At 49.9% G+C, this 18,233-nt stretch overlaps 2 protein-coding genes across 2 annotated transcripts; one reads left to right on the top strand and one right to left on the bottom strand.

Annotated features, from left to right (window-relative positions):
• Positions 1-924: 924 nt before the first annotated feature.
• On the top strand, positions 925-10,302 carry apmap (adipocyte plasma membrane associated protein). Its single transcript, XM_056609302.1, has 9 exons — positions 925-1,284; positions 3,069-3,185; positions 3,759-3,874; positions 4,888-4,980; positions 6,130-6,246; positions 7,874-8,048; positions 8,301-8,435; positions 8,513-8,705; positions 8,910-10,302. Exons 1-9 carry the CDS (start codon positions 1,193-1,195, stop codon positions 9,117-9,119), a joined length of 1,248 nt encoding a protein of 415 aa, XP_056465277.1. The 5' UTR covers positions 925-1,192; the 3' UTR covers positions 9,120-10,302.
• Positions 10,303-11,954: 1,652 nt separating this feature from the next.
• LOC130404961 (synapse differentiation-inducing gene protein 1) lies at positions 11,955-18,190 on the bottom strand. Its single transcript, XM_056609912.1, has 4 exons — positions 18,116-18,190; positions 17,627-17,965; positions 16,487-16,624; positions 11,955-13,954 (listed from the first exon to the last, which is right to left on the bottom strand). The coding sequence occupies exons 1-4, from the start codon at positions 18,188-18,190 to the stop codon at positions 13,796-13,798; spliced, it is 711 nt and encodes a 236-aa protein (XP_056465887.1). The 3' UTR covers positions 11,955-13,795.
• Between the last annotated feature and the right edge of the window lie 43 nt (positions 18,191-18,233).

Genomic DNA, 18,233 nt, shown 5'->3' with positions numbered 1-18,233 from the left:
GCTTTATTGATCATTCTATTGATGGCTAGATTTAGAAATATATCATCACACTATAAAGAAAATCGTTATTGTTTAAAGTCTTGTTCACTTTTGTGTTGTTTTGTTGCATTTATTTTCGATGATTAGGTTAAGATATGTATATATATAAGATAAGATACTTTATTAATCCTAGAAGGGTCATTTGGTGCCACAGCAGCACGATATTACCTTACGATCTTTTTGTTGTCTAATTGTTCAACTAAATAAATATACTTGAATCAAAGATTTGTTTTGATCAATATCACCTTCATCTCAGTGCTAGTCTATCTTGACCTTTTCCTCACGGTAATAAATGGTTGTTGTGCTATAACACAGTTCAGACCACAGAAGCGTCCCAGCCTAGTTGAAACAGAGCAGATCCATATAAAGGATCTGTACCCTGCCGACCATCATGAAGAAACATCAAGACCACCTTGTCTAATGGCTGAGAAGCATACAGCTTTTAAACTCAATTTGATCTTAATCATTGGAGTTACTTAACCTAGTTTAGGGCAAGTTTAGGGAAATTTTAGGCTACTCTGTTCCTAGGGGACCCTCAAGGTCTGTAGAAATTAGAATGTGGGTCCGACGGTAATTTACACTTCTGAGATTAGTATTACCTGTGTGTGTGAAAATAATGTTGGTCATCTCTGAATGGTGCCGAGCTTCAATGGGGCTGAAGGAATTTTGGGACGGCATTATCTCTTTCCTTTCTGAAAGGATGGTCCAGCCTGTGTACCCTCTGCTAAAGGATTTAAGAAAAAGAAGCACTGAAGCACCTTCCTATAGCCAAATGCATACTTCCACTCCGGCCAGACGGGGCACTGTAGCGCACTCCGGCCAGAAGGGGCGCTGTAGCGCACTCAGGCCAGCAGGGGCGATGTAGCGCACTCCTGCCATCAGGGGCGATGTAGCGCACTCTGCAACCTCCGTCACCGCGAGAAGGAAAACATTAGACTCTGATCTCCAGCAAGCTGCAGTCAATGAGCTGCCAGTGGTTCCCAGTTTACCGTTCATCTGATCCTAGAAGTATTCTAGTTCCTCGGAGCCCGGAGCCCCTGTAGAGCGGACACACTGACCTCAGATCTCAAGGAGCCCGGAGCCACTATAGAGAGTAACCCCAGAGCCCCCGTAAAGTGGACCCCCAGACCTTGGATCTATTTATCATCCCGTCATGAATGAAGTGGAGGGGCTGCGGCTCCGCAGGCTGAACCGACCCCAGGTCATCACGGACGATCTGCACATGCCCCAGAGCAAGGGCTCCAGGTGGGAGAAAACGAACAACCACAGCCTTCTGAATACATATTGTCTGAGAACCAGGAGGGGGCAGGAACCAGGCGACAGTGACCAGGGGACAGGAGGCAGGGACCAGGAGGCAGGGACCGGAGGCAGGAGGCAGGGCGTGTGTTGTTGTCCCAGTATAGAACGCGCCAGCAGGCAGGGCCGGCCCTATACACCTGGGGTCCCTGAGCAGGATCATTTTGGGGCCCTGCTCTGCGGTTGATAGAGTAGTTTTGCCAGAGAGAACATGCAACTGTATGCATTCAAAACCCTTATGGTTTTTATCCGTACCTCTTTGAACATGTTTTGCCGCAATTATTTTACTACTACTACTAAGTTTACTCACTGAAACTGTCAAAGTATTACGCACTTTTATACTTTTATACATTTATACTTTTACTTTATTGTCTGAATGTTGTAAATGTAGAAAATGTTCTGAAGCTTTTCTGTTTGTTGTCCATGTATCACACATTGTTTAATTGCAATGTAGTATAGTAGAGCTATAAGTGGGTGAAAAATCTGCTATGCAAAGGTAAAGGTTAATCAGTTATTATGTGTCTTCAGTGATGTTTAATATAATAATGTCAATTAACAGGACAACGCTCCGCTCGTTTAGGGCTACCAAAGGGCTAGAACCGGCCCTGGGGAGAGAGCGGGAGAGAGGCGATGTCGGACAAAAGTAGTATGCTTCGTTTAGCTTTGTCATGTACCGTATTGTCATCATCGCGGTTGCCAGTTTGGGATAAGTCAAACCAGCGCCTGCGCTGAATCAAACATGAAGCTCCTTGCTTGTTGCCCTCTATACATCAGACCTCTACACAGTCTATGGGACAGACAGACACAATAACAATTCTTAATTCCAATATTGTTTTCTTAAACTTGTATGAGCTGGATTTTTTTAATGTTTCCTTTCTTGTTAAAGGAGAAATCTGGTGTAAAATGGATCAGGGATATGTTGAGTATGATAACGAGTTGGAATGTGTTCACCGATTCTATCAAAACGCTATTAACTTGGAGCGATAGAGGCATGTCTCCATGGTAAAAACGAAATAGCTATTTTAAACCACTTACAAGGCTAAAGTAGCCCGACATTTCTTTGGTAGTTTAAAAAGGGTCTTAACATATGAAACGAGGCATTGATAACTGTGTAAATATTGTTCATTAAAAAGGACATTTTTATACACACAATACCATCAGTAGCTCACCCGTCTACGCTGGGGCGGCGCCGCGGCAGTAGCTCGGGAGGTAGAGCGGGTTGGCTGGTAACCACAAGGTTGCTAGTTCGATCCACGGCTCCTCCTAGCTGAGTGTCGAGGTGTCCCTGAGCAAGGCACCTCGTCGCGTTGCTTGTCGAGGTGACAACGTGACATTTTCTCATATAAAAAACGTTAAATTCAAACATCGCACCGACCGGCATATCAACACAGAAGTCACATGATCTTAAAGAGACAGTGTCCCTATAACACAGAACGAAAACATGTCAATAACACGGTATGGTGAATTATTGCTATAGAGTCCACCACAAGGCTACACTTTTTTGCTCTAATGTAATATTACCCTCCTCCTTGAGCCTCCCGAAATGCCTTTACACTTTGTTGCTCAAACTTAATATTACACTTAATATTTTCAGGAGAAAATTTTCATTTTCTCTAGGAGCTACAGTAGGTGTTGATATAGTGACCGCTCTAGGAGCTACAGTAGGTGTTGATGGTGACCGCTCTAGGAGCTGTTGACAGTGAGTGTGCTCACAGTGTGTGACGCTCTCCCAGTAGCTACAGTGGGAAGGTGTTCCGGGTGGTGCTGGTGTCCCTGGCGGTGTTCCTGTTGTTCCCGCTCCTGGTGGTGTGTCTGATCCTCGAGTCTCCGATCCAACCCGACGTCCTCAGGTAAGACGGCCGCTCACTGCTGCCCTTCACCACCTCATCCATCCCACTGGTTTATCACAATCACAGCGAATCACAACGATCCCCAGGCAGATGGAGAAATAATAATGAAAATTATGAAGTGATAAAATGTAGTATAAAACCCACATTGCAATGCACAAATATTGTACAAATATAAACATGAAAATACAGTAAGGCAAATATATGAAATGGATACAAATATGCATATATATATACATGTATGCATATTTTTATCCATTTCATATATTGCCTTACTGTATTTTATATACAACTTCACACATTCCCAAAAATGTGCACCAAATGTTCATCAAACTACCTAGGGGGAGGTATGTGTGTAGGACTAACATACATGATGGGATGGGAGGTGATGCTATGGGATGTGATACTATGGGAGGTGATTGTATGCGATGGTATGTGCTGTGATACTAAGCGATGTGATGTGATTTGATGGTATGGGATGTTACGTGATGTTATGGTATGCGATGTGATGTTATGGTGTATGATGTTATGTGCTGTGCTTTGGTGCTCCCCGCTGGGTTTTGGTGCGGTGTCCAGGCTGAGCGAGCCCCCGGTGATGAGCGGATGCTATGAGCCCAACCTGGAGCTCAGGGACGCCCAGAGGCTGTTCGAGGACCAGATCCAAGGCCCCGAGTCCATCGTCAACATCGGCGGTACGTGGGGACATGAGGGATAGCTGGTCCACATCCAAGAGGTCCCACAGAGCAGCTAACCCTGGTCCACATCCAGGAGGTCCCACAGAGCAGCTAACTGATCCTTGAGGAGGAACATCATCTATTCATCAGAAGGATCATTATCTATTGATCCATTAAGGAGAAGCATTATCTCTGATCAGAAGGAGCCTTATCTATTGATCCTTTAGAGGGAACAATATCTGTTGATCCTTCAGTAGGAACAATATCTGTTGATCCTTCAGTAGGAGCAATATCTATTGATCCTTTCATTGAAGAAGGGTCATTTCATGCAGCTAATTTGAGGCAGATAATTTAAGAAAGATACATTTACATAGATAATCTAATATAGATAATATTATCCTTGTATGTGAGGTATAAATAAGATCATCATTCATTGAACCCATCTCTCTGAAATGCCCATGTGCTGAATCCTCTCCTCCCCAAGGTCAAAGGTCACCCGGTTTCCGTCTTGTTTCTGCTGGGTGTCAGTGGGTCAGGGTGATACAGGCTGAGGGTGTCTTAGGGTCAGGGTGATACAGGCTGAGGGTGTCTTAGGGTCAGGGTGATACAGGCTGAGGGTGTCTTAGGGTCAGGATGATACAGGCTGAGGGTGTCTTAGGGTCAGGGTGATACAGGCTGCGGGTGTCAGTGGGTCAGGGTGATACAGGCTGAGGGTGTCTTAGGGTCAGGGTGATACAGGCTGCGGGTGTCAGTGGGTCAGGGTGATACAGGCTGAGGGTGTCAGTGGGTCAGGGTGATACAGGCTGAGGGTGTCTGTGGGTCAGGGTGATACAGGCTGAGGGTGTCAGTGGGTCAGGGTGATACAGGCTGAGGGTGTCAGTGGGTCAGGGTGATACAGGCTGAGGGTGTTTGTTGGTCAGGGTGATGGAGGCTGAGGGTGTCTTAGGTTCAGGGTGATGGAGGCTGAGGGTGGTATGCTGGGATCTGTTGGGCAGTGCTTGATTGAGGCAGTGCTCTGCTCTCCTCTTCAGACGTCCTCTACACCGGGACCGCCGACGGCAAGATCCTGAAGCTGGTGGGCCGGAGGTCGTACCTGGTGGCCCGGCTGGGACAGCCCCCCTGCGGTGAGTGTGTTTACCGTCAGGGCGTTTAGCAGATGCTTACGCCACAGCGGCCTATAACGTAGGGCTGTACGGTATGGACTAAAATGTACATCACGGTATGATTTGAGGCATAGACGGTAACACAATTATATTGCGGTCTGTTTATTTTATCTTCTAATTTCAATATAAATGCTTCTGAAGGGGTAAAATACTGGCTAGGCAGCAAAAGTGCGTATAAGAAATGCAAAATCTTTTCTCAAGTTACTTCCATCTCTGAAAAACACAAATATTTAATAGCATGGATTTCTTTCTCCACTTGCTCCAGACCTTTCCGTATAATTTTGGCATCTCAATTTGGCTGAAGTGTGTGCGTGCAGGTAGCGCGTACCTGGGATCGAGTGTTTTGACCATCTCTTAAAAGCCCTTTCTATCGATGTTTTTGAAGGGACCACGTCCTTACACAAGTGAACAGTGACGTGTTTTTTATCTCATTCAACCACTGGCTTTTTTTGTCATCAGGACTGGCTTTGGAAAATGCCTGCGGCAGCGATGTCTGCGATGCAGAGACAGCTTCACGCTACTAGCGCGTGTCTCGTACGGTGTGGAATGAGAGCTTGTGAAGGGACTATTGCGCAAGCACGCAGGCATGCGGCAAGCGCGCCTGCGTGCTTGCGCAATAGCATACTGCCTGAGAAGGCAGTATCGCTGTGAAATCTGTCCCTCGGAAAAGAAACGTTGCGCCGAATTGCAAAGGGAACTACGTTTCTTCTGGCGTGTGAGGCTCGCAGGGTCCTGTTGATTTTGGCCCATCTTCTGACTTTGTGTTTAAACAATGATGTAATAATCTCCCAGATGCCCCGGGCATGCCCACAGCTATGGACCGACGCCAAACACCTTGATATTGCATGATCTGTCATATTCATAACCCTAGTGTCGTCTGTCCTGTTATAGCATGTACAGCTCTGAACAAAGCAGGTAGACAGACGAATACAGGTTCCTGTGTTTACACAGAATAACAAGTAGTAATACTGTATTAAAACTGTTATAATGTGGAACAATAATCACTGTGTCCAGGATATCTCTCTGTCGCTCTGTGTCTCTCTGTCTGTCTTTCTGCATAGTTAAGTATGAAACTGGATGGGACTTTTATTTTGATAGTACTGGTTTCAGGCACCACGGAGGCGGAGCCTGTGTGTGGCCGGCCCCTGGGCATGAGAGTCGGCCCCAATGGGACGCTGTTCGTGGCCGACGCCTACCTGGGAGTGTTTGAGGTCAACCCCACCACAGGTCAGTGACGCGCACAGCAGCTACCTGACAGGGTTAAAGAGGAGGTGACGGGGTTAATGAGGAGGTGACGGGGTTAATGAGGAGGTGACGGGGTTAATGAGGAGGTGACGGGGTTAATGAGGAGGAGGTGACAGGGTTAATGAGGTGATGACGGGGTTAATGAGGTGACGGGGTTAATGAGGAGGTGACGGGGTTAATGAGGAGGTGACGGGGTTAATGAGGAGGTGACGGGGTTAATGAGGAGGTGACGGGGTTAATGAGGAGGTGACGGGGTTAATGAGGAGGTGACGGGGTTAATGAGGAGGTGACGGGGTTAATGAGGAGGTGACGGTGTTAATGAGGAGGTGACGGTGTTAATGAGGAGGTGACGGTGTTAATGAGGAGGTGACGGTGTTAATGAGGAGGTGACGGGGTTAATGAGGAGGTGACGGGGTTAATGAGGAGGTGACAGGGTTAATGAGCAGGTGACAGGGTTAATGAGGAGGTGACAGGGTTAATGAGCAGGTGACAGGGTTAATGAGGAGGTGACAGGGTTAATGAGGAGGTGACAGGGTTAATGAGCAGGTGACAGGGTTAATGAGGAGGTGACAGGGTTAATGAGGAGGTGACAGGGTTAATGAGGAGGTGAAAGGGTTAATGGGGAGGAGGTGACGGGGTTAATGAGGAGGTGACAGGGCTAATGAGGAGGTGAAAGGGTTAATGGGGAGGAGGTGACAGGGTTAATGAGGAGGTGACAGGGTTAATGAGGAGGTGAAAGGGTTAATGGGGAGGAGGTGACAGGGTTAATGAGGAGGTGACAGGGTTAATGAGGAGGTGACAGGGTTAATGGGGAGGAGGTGACAGGGCTAATGAGCAGGTGACAGGGTTAATGAGGAGGTGACGGGGTTAATGAGGAGGTGACAGCAGGGTTAATGACTGTGGTGTGTTGGTGAAGGGGAGGTGACCCGGCTGGTGGCGGGGGGCCAGGTGGTGACAGGGTTAATGAGGAGGTGACAGGGTTAATGAGGAGGTGACAGGGTTAATGAGGAGGTGACAGGGTTAATGAGGAGGTGACAGGGTTAATGAGGAGGTGGCAGGGTTAATGAGCAGGTGACAGGGTTAATGAGGAGGTGACAGGGTTAATGAGGAGGTGACAGGGTTAATGAGGAGGTGACAGGGTTAATGAGGAGGTGACAGGGTTAATGAGGAGGTGACAGGGTTAATGAGGAGGTGACAGGGTTAATGAGGAGGTGGCAGGGTTAATGACTGTGGTGTGTTGGTGAAGGGGAGGTGACCCGGCTGGTGTCGGGGGGCCAGGTGGTGGCAGGGTTAATGAGGAGGTGACAGGGTTAATGACTGTGGTGTGTTGGTGAAGGGGAGGTGACCCGGCTGGTGTCGGGGGGCCAGGTGGTGACAGGGTTAATATGGAGGTGACAGGGTTAATGAGGAGCTGACAGCAGGGTTAATGACTGCGGTGTGTTGGTGAAGGGGAGGTGACCCGGCTGGTGTCGGGGGGCCAGGTGGTGACAGGGTTAATGAGGAGGTGACAGGGTTAATGACTGCGGTGTGTTGGTGAAGGGGAGGTGACCCGGCTGGTGTCGGGGGGCCAGGTGGTGACAGGGTTAATGACTGCGGTGTGTTGGTGAAGGGGAGGTGACCCGGCTGGTGGCGGGGGGCCAGGTGGTTGCGGGCAGGAAGCTGTCGTTCATCAACGACCTGGACGTGACGGCCGACGGCAGGAAGGTGTACTTCACCGACTCCAGCAGCAGGTGGCAGCGCAGAGACTACCTGCTGCTCATCATGGAGGCCACCGCCGACGGCCGGTAGGTCACGTGTGTGTATCGTTTTTGGGTGTGTGTGTGTGTGTGTGTGTGTGTGTGTGTTGTTTGCGGGGTTGTGTGTGTGTTTTTGTAAATGCATGTTTTTTGTGTGTGTGTTGTTGTGAGTGTGTGTTTTTTGGCATACGAGTGTGTGTGTGTTTTTGTGCAGGTATGTGTTTTTTTAATGTACGTGTTTTAAGGTGTGTGGTTATGTATGTTTTAACCTGTGCCTGTGTTTGACGTGTGCGTGCGCAGCGTGCTGGAGTACGACATGGACAGCAGGGAGGTTACCGTGGTGATGGAGAACCTCCGCTTCCCCAACGGCATCCAGCTGCTCCCCGACGAGGAGTCGGTCCTCGTGGCCGAGACCACCATGGCCCGGATCCGCAGGTCTGTCTGCCTGCCTGTCTGTCTGAGTGTCTGAGTGTCTGTCTGTCTGTCTGTCTTCACCGTCTGTCTCTCCTCAGGGTCCACGTGTCGGGTCTGAACAAGGGCGGGATGGACATGTTTGTGGAGAACCTGCCCGGTTTCCCTGACAACATTCGGCCCAGCTCCACAGGGGGGTACTGGGTCGCCATGGCCACCATCCGCCCCAACCCCGGCTTCTCCATGATGGACTTCCTGGCCCAGAGACCGTGGGTCAAGAAGCTGGTCTTTAAGGTGGGTCTGACCATCAGCAGCCGAGGACTAACGAGCTCCTTGGATGGGCTGAATGGACCGGAGCTGTCTGTAAGGAGCAGGGAGGAACCTTTCCCTAACTCCTCTCTCTCTCTCTCTCTCTTTCTCGCGCTCTCTCTCGCTCTCGCTCTCGCTCTCGCTCTCTCTCGCTCGCTCGTGCTCTCTCTCTCTCCCTCTCTCTCTCAGGTCTTCAGCCGGGAGGTGCTGATGAAGATGGCTCCGCCCTACAGCCTGGTGGTGGAGCTGCATGAGGGTGGGGTTTGCACCCGCAGCCTCCACGACCCCCAGGGGCTGGTGGCGGCCTACGTCAGCGAGGCCCACGAGCACGACGGCTACCTGTACCTGGGCTCCTTCCGCTCGCCCTACATCAGCCGGCTGCAGCTCCGCAGGGCCTGAGGGGGAGGGGGGAGGGGGGATAGGGTGGAGCTGGAGGCGAGGGGATGATTAGGAGGGGGGAGGGGCGATGATTTGGGAGGTCTGGGGGGGGTGAAAAGGTGGATGAACATGAATACACTCACACTGAACACACACAGTGTGTGTGTGTGTGTGTGTGTGTGTGTGTGTGTGTGTGTGTGTGTGTGTGTGTGTGTGTGTGTGTGTGTGTGTGTGTGTGTGTGTGTGTGTGTGTGTGTGTGTGTGTGTGTGTGTGGTCGCTATACTTCCCGTCGATCCACAACGTGCCAAATCCTTTTTTTGTTCTTAGTTTCCTTATTTGCACTTTAATTTATTGGTTTTTGCACGGTTCACCCTCATCTTCCTCTTCGCTCGTCCAGTATTTAAAACGGCTTCGCTGCGTCCCAGGTACCGGACCATTACCCCGTGGACCAATCGGGTCACAGCCTGGGATGTCATTCAAGATGGCCGACGTAGGGCTGCTCAGTAACCAATCCCAGTGTCTCGTTTCTCACATCACGCCTAGCAACTGTTCCCTGGCCAAGCAGTTGATTTTAAATACAAACCCGGTGTCTCATTAACACATCGACTGAGGACAGATACTGCACTAGTTGAATATAACTAGTGTAAACTAGTTATACACTAGTTATATACAACTAGTATATAACTATAATTCTATATAGCTATAGTCATATTCTAGTTGTATGTAATCATGTATATATAACTAGTATATAACTAGTTATATAAAATTAGTATGTAACTATAGTTGTACATAACTGTACTCTGTATAGTTATATATAACTAGTATATAACTATATATTTATATATAACTATACTCTATATAGTCATATATAACTATATTTATATATAACTATACTCTATATAGTTATATAGAACTATTATATAACTATACTCTATATAGTCACATAGAACTATATAGTCATATCTAACTAGTATATAACTATTCTGCCCCCATGCACTGTTTAAACTCACTTGCCCGTTTAACGTCTTCGCCCAAGTTATATTTAACACATTGAAAGTTTCTCTGTAACAAAGAGTGAAATTTGTCCATGTTGCGCTCCTGACCGAGTCGTCACTCTGTGAAGCTGTGTCTTCCTAACTTTGTGTTCGCAGCCCTGCGGAAAATAAAAAACTGTTTTAAACTACCCAACGAGTCTGTGGTTTCTGGTGCCTTCCACTGACCGAACTCAAACCGGGTTATTAGGGGACCCAGGAATAAACGTATGAAGCAATGTTAAATAATGTGGAATATAAACACTATTCTCCTACTGGAGATGTTCAGTTGGGGTTTGGTTCAGAGCCCTATGTACTACACCGAGAGTGGGATAAGGTTTTCTGGCTGGCTGAAGTACCACAGCTGGCCAGTGGCCACCGGACCAGCGCACCTGGTCGCTACGGTGGTCGTTACTGTTCAAAGTGGAAGATGTTCGTTCATCAATGTTCTGATGAAGATGTCTCTTTGTATGATAATATATCATAAGCAGGGGTGTAGTCAGGATATTATTACTGTGGTGGCCAGCTCGGGCCAGTCTTATATTTGGGGTGGCACTTGATTGTCAACGGGGGGGCGCTTGATTGTCGACACAGAATTAGAATAATAGGTCAAAGTTGGATCAATTTAATAGTGCATATATTTCAGTACTTTTTTTTCATACTGGGGGGCAGCGGGGTGGCCAATCTCTGACCAGGGGGGGCCGTGGCCCCCCTGGTCCCCATGTGGCTACGCCCCTGATCATAAGATGTCAATATCAAACCTGTTATGAGTGACCCTCTTTTTCAGAGGAGAGGTATCCCCATTTGTGGTCAGACACTGTACTGTACCGTACTACGCTGCTGGGTCACGGTCCAACTGAAAACATGAAGCCACTCAAAAAGAGCGCCATTCATTCGGAGTATGTAGTACCTCTTACATCCAGAAGGGGGCGGTGTCGTCTTGAGTCCTCTGAAGAGCACTGCACTACCGTTCCGTCCACAACATCTAGGAGATGGCTTTATCAGGGACAGCAGCCGATAAGCAGATTTTTAAATATTATTGATTATTTTTAGATTTAACGTGGCAGGTCAATTTATGTCTGTTGGGTAGTTGGCCTTATTTTCACCACCACATGTTTACAAAAACAGACACCACGCTACATATAGGTATAGAGACTTTACCATGTATTAAAGGGGACATATTATAACACCAGGTGTGAGTGTGATTAGCCTTACAAGCCGTTTCGAAAATCTTCCAAACGGCTTGTAAGGCTAATCACACTAACACCTGGTGGTATACTATGTCCCCTTTAATGTACAGTAAACTGGTGTGTGTCGGTCTGTGAACACTTAAACTTAGATGCAGAGAGCAAGAGATGGAGAGAGACAAGAAATCTCTCTCTCAGAGACGAGGGGAGAATAGAGACGGACCTTGACTAGGTAAACAGCATGCAGGCCTCTAGTCTGCGTGGTTGCTAGGTAACCTCTCCATCACGGCTCTGAGAGACAGACCTCCGCACAGGGCCCATGTGTTCTGAATGCACAACACCGCCCTGACGGAGCTGCTGGTATCAGACTCTTACTGGTCCTACTGGGTCAGGTCCTAGTATCAGTACTGGTCCTACTGGGTCAGGTCATAGTATCAGTACTGGGTCAGGTCCTAGCATCAGTACTGGTCCTACTGGGTCAGGTCCTAGTATCAGTACTGGGTCAGGTCCTAGTATCAGTACTGGTCCTACTGGGTCAGGTCCTAGTATCAGTACTGGGTCAGGTCCTAGTATCATCAGTATCAGTACCTTCTATCCTTAACTCTGACGTTAAATCTCTCTTACTCCATTGGACAATGAGATGTTTAATGGTACCACTGAACAGAAAACAAGCATACAGTTATTTAAAGATGAACAAGTAAACTGACGTTCTCCAGTAGCATGCCGTGATGTGTCCATTGAGTTTCGTTTTTTTCTTCTTTTTTTCTTTTTTACAAATAAGCTTGTGTTGAAATCGACAAAAGTACACCTGGAGATATTTGACGGAACAGTTTGGGCGTGTTGTGGAATGGATGGTGTTCAATATATTGATCTGTTGAATACAGCCCTTTGTAGACCAATCTGTAAATACAGCTGCCAAATATATCATCAAAATATACATCTCCACCTGGGACCAGTCCTGGGGTTTACCTGATGGTAAGCGGTGAGTGAGCCGTGTTGACTCCTCCTCCTCACACCTGGCAGGGCGGAGCTCCCCTTACAGAGGAGGAGCTCTGTAAGTGAGGACCTCCTCCATGCTAGCCCAACCGCTGAAGCACTCGGACTCTGAGCTCGCTTGCGCTCCCCGGCTCCGTGGGACGACGACACGGCTCGGCCCGTCCGATCAGACGCACTACGGAAGGCGCTCGGATCCAGACATACGCAACCTTACCTCCCGGTTCCGACAAAAAACACAAAATTCTTTGACAGTTGAGGAATAACTCTTTGACTAACTGTTTCACAATCTGAAAAAGTGTGTCATTTAGGTCAGTGTAATATGATGACGTCCTGTCATGTCTTTGTAGATGCTTGCAGTGGCTCAGGTCATCAGCATCAAGGGCTAGCTTGGTGCTAAACGTAGCTTTTAGCCGTCAGCCATTTATACTATTTCTGGCGCGATGGACAAACTACCACTGAACATAAATGTCCTCAGAACTCTGATTGGTCAGGTCCAAACAGCGTGTCACCTGATTGGCCAGACAGACCATAATTCTAATATAACCGTTGGCCTGATTTTAACCAAATTAGCAAAACTTAAATGAATAAATAAAACCAAAGAACAACAATAACCATCCCCTTCTGTGATTGGTTGAGTTTAGCGAATTCGATTCAGGATTTGTTGAGCACAGGTGTTAATACACACACACAGAAACATAGACACACACACACACACACACACACACACACACACACACACACACACACATACAGACCCACATACACACACAAACAAACATACGCACTTACACACTCACTCCCACACCATGCACTGAGGGTAAAGTATTGTCTGTGTGCTGACCTCTGAATCATTGAGCAGCTCTCAGAGAGAGCTGCCATCCCATAATACCATGGTTATTACCAGTCCATCTTAACCATCGTTCCAACAGTCTTCTGTTCAGGGTTTGTCCAGGTCACCCAGTCCACTCCCAACAGGTCCAGTACTGATGGGACTGTCAGCATTCCCAGTATTCCAGAGAGGGGGCCCCAGTACAGTATGGCCCAGTACAGTATGGCCCAGAACAGTTTGGACCAGTACAGAATGGACCAGTGTCCTCTTCAGTGGACCAGTACAGTTTGGAACAGTACAGTTTGGACCAGTTGTCTTCTACTTCCACAATGGACCAATAATCAATAGACGTAAATCTCAGATCTCTGCGTGCACATGTGCACTTGAATGCATGTGTCTATTGCTAAGTGTTTGTGTGTGTGTTACTGTGTGCAACTGTGTGTTACTGTGTGTGTTTCTGTGTGTGTGTGTGTGTGTGTGTGTGTGTGTGTGTGTGTGTGTGTGTCTATGTATGTGTGTGAGCTGGATGTTGAGAAGGGTCCAGGACCACCAGGTGATTGGTTGAAGGTCTTCCATGGGACCCAATCCAGCGGCTGGATCTGGGGGGAGGAGCCATCCAGTGGGGGGAGGAGCCCTGTGCCGGGGAGAGGAGCCTACAGGTGGTGGTTCTTGGAGAGGTAAGCGATGAGGGCCACGGCCACGCCCACGTAGATCCCGGTCCCGATTGTGATTGACAGCACGGCCAGGAAGAGGGCCCGCCTGGAGCTGGAGCTGGCTGCGTGGAGGTCTCCTTTAGACACGGCCTTGTTGGTCTGGAGGTGGGGGGGGGTGGGAGGGAGGGGGGGTAGAGGGGGGGGTAGAGGAGGAGAGAACTTAAACATGGAACCTTTTACAATCCCTTAGGTGTGTGCTTGTGTCTGAATGTATAATTAATTTATGATGAGAATGCTTCTCTCAGCGTGTCTGTCTCCCTCTATTTCCCTCTCTCCCTCGACCCACTATCTCTATCTATCTCTCTCTCTCTCTCCCCCTCAATATAACTATCGCTTTGTTCTCTTACTATCTCTCTTGCTGTCTATCTCTCGCTCTCTCTCTCTCCCCTCTATCTAGCTCTCTCTCGCCTCTATCTAGCTCCCTCTCGCCTCTATCTATCTCTCTCTCTCTCTCTCTCTCTCTCTCCCCTCTATCTAGCTCTCTCTCGCCTCTATCTAGCTCTCTCTCCCCTCTATCTAGCTCTCTCACTCTCTCTCGCCCCTCTATCTATCTCTCTCCCCTATATCTAGCTCTCTGAAGAGATCCCCACTTGTAGCAGTACAGCTTTTCAGTGTGAAAAAGGAGAGAGAGAGAGATACGGAGAGAGAGAGATATTGAGATATGGAGACAGAGTGGATGGAGAGGGAGATATGCAGAGAGAGAGAGAGAGAGAGAGAGAGAGAGAGAGAGAGAGAGAGAGAGAGAGAGAGAGAGAGAGACGGAGGGAGAGAGAGCGGAGGGAGAGAGAGCTGGATGGATGAGATGTATGCCGCTGACCCACACATCAGCATGTCAATATATTCTGTCAACAATATGATTGTTTGCATTCACATGCTAAGTACTGAAGTCTGATCGTACTCTACCGAGGTCCTAATTAGCTCTATTTGTTATAAAAACATAATTACTATTGACAGATACTTGAAGGTGCATAATGGTCCAATATGCAAAGTTATGCTAATCATGTGGCAGGGGGGAGGAGTGGCAGACTCCTCCCCTTCTCAGGGAGGGGAGACGGCATGGCTTGCTGATTAATAATATGGCTGAGAGGATAATTGATCGTCCTTATTAAAGAGGAGAGGAGGAGAGGAGAGAAGATAAGAGGAGATGAGATGAGGAGAGGAGAGGACAGGAGAGGAGAGGAGAGGAGAGGAAATTCTGAGATGTAGATCAGGAGAGCGGATGTAGTGGTGGAACGAGGAGGAGGAGGAGGAGGTTTGGCTGAGGCTGAACATGGCAGTGGAGACACGAGCCGGGGGTGGTCCCTGCGTTGCGGATGGTTCCGTGCACGGACCCTCGTTGCAGCATGCGGAGCTACAGCGTTATGTAAAGCTCTTAGCCGTGTTTGTGTTGCACCACACTCTAAAAGCACCCAATCAGCTTACGCACACTGGCTTAGCAAAATAGCAGACTGTTACTGTCGCTCGCTACCAAACACACATAACACATACAGGCCCTAGCTGTGCACTGGAGAGACAAGGCAACGCACCAGTCTCCCACAGACGGACGGTTCTCAAGGATGCGGTTGTCATGGAAACCAAGGAGTGGGGAGGGCTGCCTGGAGGTTGGGGTCTGACGTGGACCGGCAGAGTGGAGTTTTTTATTTTAGTTTCAGCGCAGGACTTGGTCCATCCCATAATAGGGCAGAGGCGGCCGGGGGGAGGAGGAGGCCCAGGTGATGGGGGGCCCTCCTCTCTCCCCCACCGGACTGAGGAGCAGAGGAGGAGGCCTTCGGGTTCCTCTGAATGATCCTAATCGTCTAACGATGTCACGTCTAATGGCCTCACATCCAGATGATCTGCAGCTGCCAGTCCTCTCCAGAGGCTGAGAACTAAACATCGAGAGTGGCTTTTAATGTCGAGCACCATCTTAACATTCAGTTGTTTGTGGAGACTCTAGTCCTCCACCTCAGACCAGATCTCAGACCCCCACCAGGAAGAGAGGAGAGGGAGGAGAGGGAGGAGAGGGAGGAGAGGGAGGGAGGGAGAGGAGGAGACCTGAGGAGAGGCAGGGAGGATAGGAGGGAGGAGAGGAGGAAAGTGTTCCAGGCTACATCTATTCCCGGAGCTGTTATCCAGATCGCGGGCGTGTGGGAGGAAGTGTTCCACTGTTCTCCCACACGCCGTCGTACACGCTGCAGAAATATGGCCTGGATGGATCCTCAGTCTCTTACAGACTTCTATCCATCTGCCTCTGTGGAACTCCCTGTATCTCTCTCTCTCTCTCTCTCTCTCTCTCCTCAATAGAGAGCCTCTCTCTCCCTCTCCCCCTCTCTCTCACCCTCTCTCTTTTTCTCTCCCCCCCTCGTCCCTCTCTCTCCCTCTCTCTCTCCCTCTCTCTCCTATGTCTCTCTCTCTATGAATGTAACTGTTGCGACCTTCCCTAGCATCCGTGGTTGTGCGTGCATGCGTGCTTGTGTGTTAATGTTTCAGCAACGTGATGTGAAAGCTCACAGGTTATTTTATTATTTTTGATTTATTTCTGGATTCAAGACACTAAAACAGTAATCCAAAGGATGACATGCAAAAGTTAAACACTTATTACCAGCATGGTCCTTTGGTGACCCTATGAGGGCGTGGGGGTGGGGTGCTTACCTGGTGGGCCAGGTAGAAGGCGGCGATGCCCAGCGGCCAGAAGCAGCAGATCATGGAGAAGACGCTGAGGCCCAGGTGCTCCCGTGGCGGGGTCAGCAGGAAGGCGTCCTCGCTCTCCGACTCGCTGGTGTAGTCGCTCTGCAGGCACAGGGGCGCCGCGGCAACCGGTCACCATGGCAACCGCAGACATGGCCGTTACCGTCAGACAACAAGGCGACCACAGGACAACACCCGTGACAACCGGTCACCCTGACGACCACAGGATAACACTGTGTCGACCGGTCACCCTGACAACCACGAGACAACTCCTTGACAACCGGTCAACCTGACAACCACACGACAACACCGCGTCGACCGGTCACCCTGACAACCACACCGTGATGACCGTGACAACACCACGGCAAACAAACACCATGACAACCAGACACAACACTGTTACAACCAGTCACCATGGCAACCGCACAGCACTGTTACAACCACACACAGCAGCATGACAACCAGGCTCCACTATTGCCTCTCTCTCTCCCTCTATCTCTCCCCCCTCTCCCTTCTCTCTCTCACCCCCCTCTCCCTCCCTCTCTCTCTCTCTCTCCCTCTATCTCCCCCCTCTCCCTCCCTCTCTCTCTCTCTCTCTCTCCCTCTATCTCCGCCGCCTCTCTCCCTCTGCCTCTCTCTCTCTCTCCCTCTTTCTCGTTCTTTCTCCCTCTCTCTCTCTCTCTCCCTCTCTCGCCCCCCTCCCTCTCTCTCTGGTGTAACAGAGCTCGTTGTAGCAGCAGGATTAGAGGGGTCTTTAGGGTGAGGAGTGGGGCTGCTCACAGGGCTAATCTTTACCCAGCGATTGGCTTTTAGGTGGCATGATGTTTCATTCACCGTAAGCTGCTTTGCCATGATCCACTCCTCTCCTCTCCTCTCCTTCCCTAGCCTCTCCTCTCCCTCTCCCTCTCCTCTCCTCTCCTCTCCTCTCCTCTCCTCTCCTCTCCTCTCCTCTCCTCTCCTCTCCTCTCCTCTCCTCTCCTTCCCTAGCCTCTCCTCTCCCTCTCCTCTCCTTTCCTCTCCTCTCCTCTCCTCTCCTCTCCTCTCCTCTCCTTCCCAGCAGCATGTGAGTCGTTAAAGGGAGTGGTTATTCTGGTCCTTCCTCACCTCCAGCTCATCAAAGTCTTCATCGTCCTCGTCTTCCTCGTCATCGTCGTCTGCGACGTCGTAGGACAGCGCCTGGATCCTACCGTCGTCCCCGGCGACCTCCAGGAACCGCCCGTCGGCGAACACCAGCGCCTCCTTGGAGGAGGAGGAGGAGGAGGAGCAGAGGAAGGGGTCGGCCAGGCCCTCGATGAAGGTGGTCTCGCAGGAGTCCAGCCCCGCCCCGTCCCCCACCCAGGCCCGGAGCAGCAGGCCCGGGGGGGCGGAGCAGGGGCCCAGGGCGTGGGGGAGGGCGGAGGGGTTCAGGGGCTGGGGGGCCGCCACCCTAGGGGCCCCGTTGAGCTGGTAGTGGGGGGGCGCATAGATCAAGGGCCGGGGCTCCACAGTGTTTATGAGACCGTTGTTGTGCTTGAAGGAGGCCTCACCACCTCCTCCTCCTCCTCCTCCACCTCCTCCTCCTCCTCCTCCTCCTCCTCCTCCTCCCCCCTGTGCCCAGGGGGGAGAGAGTCTCTGGGGGACGGACTGGACCTCCTCACGCGGGCCCCACTGGCGGGGTCTGCTGTCCATGGTTCTCCTGGCTCAGAGCTGGGGGCCCGCGGGACTGGAGGGG

The sequence above is a fragment of the Gadus chalcogrammus genome, chromosome 15 (genome assembly GCF_026213295.1).
Source record: "Gadus chalcogrammus isolate NIFS_2021 chromosome 15, NIFS_Gcha_1.0, whole genome shotgun sequence".
NCBI classification, from domain to species: Eukaryota; Metazoa; Chordata; class Actinopteri; order Gadiformes; family Gadidae; genus Gadus; species Gadus chalcogrammus.
Note: the sequence above shows the minus strand (reverse complement) of the source record. Positions and strands in the feature narration are given on the sequence as shown.

Excerpts from the sequence above, each read along its gene's own strand:
- apmap (XM_056609302.1), top strand. The coding sequence starts at position 1,193 with ATGAATGAAGTGGAGGGGCTGCGGCTCCGCAGGCTGAACCGACCCCAG. Across the intron at positions 1,285-3,068 it reads CCCCAGAGCAAGGGCTCCAG|TAGCTACAGTGGGAAGGTGT; the intron begins GTGGGAGAAAAC and ends ACGCTCTCCCAG. Across the intron at positions 8,436-8,512 it reads ACCATGGCCCGGATCCGCAG|GGTCCACGTGTCGGGTCTGA; the intron begins GTCTGTCTGCCT and ends GTCTCTCCTCAG.
- LOC130404961 (XM_056609912.1), bottom strand. The coding sequence starts at position 18,190 with ATGGACAGCAGACCCCGCCAGTGGGGCCCGCGTGAGGAGGTCCAGTCC. Across the intron at positions 16,625-17,626 it reads AAGACTTTGATGAGCTGGAG|AGCGACTACACCAGCGAGTC; the intron begins GTGAGGAAGGAC and ends CTGTGCCTGCAG. Across the intron at positions 13,955-16,486 it reads CCTTCTACCTGGCCCACCAG|ACCAACAAGGCCGTGTCTAA; the intron begins GTAAGCACCCCA and ends CCCCACCTCCAG.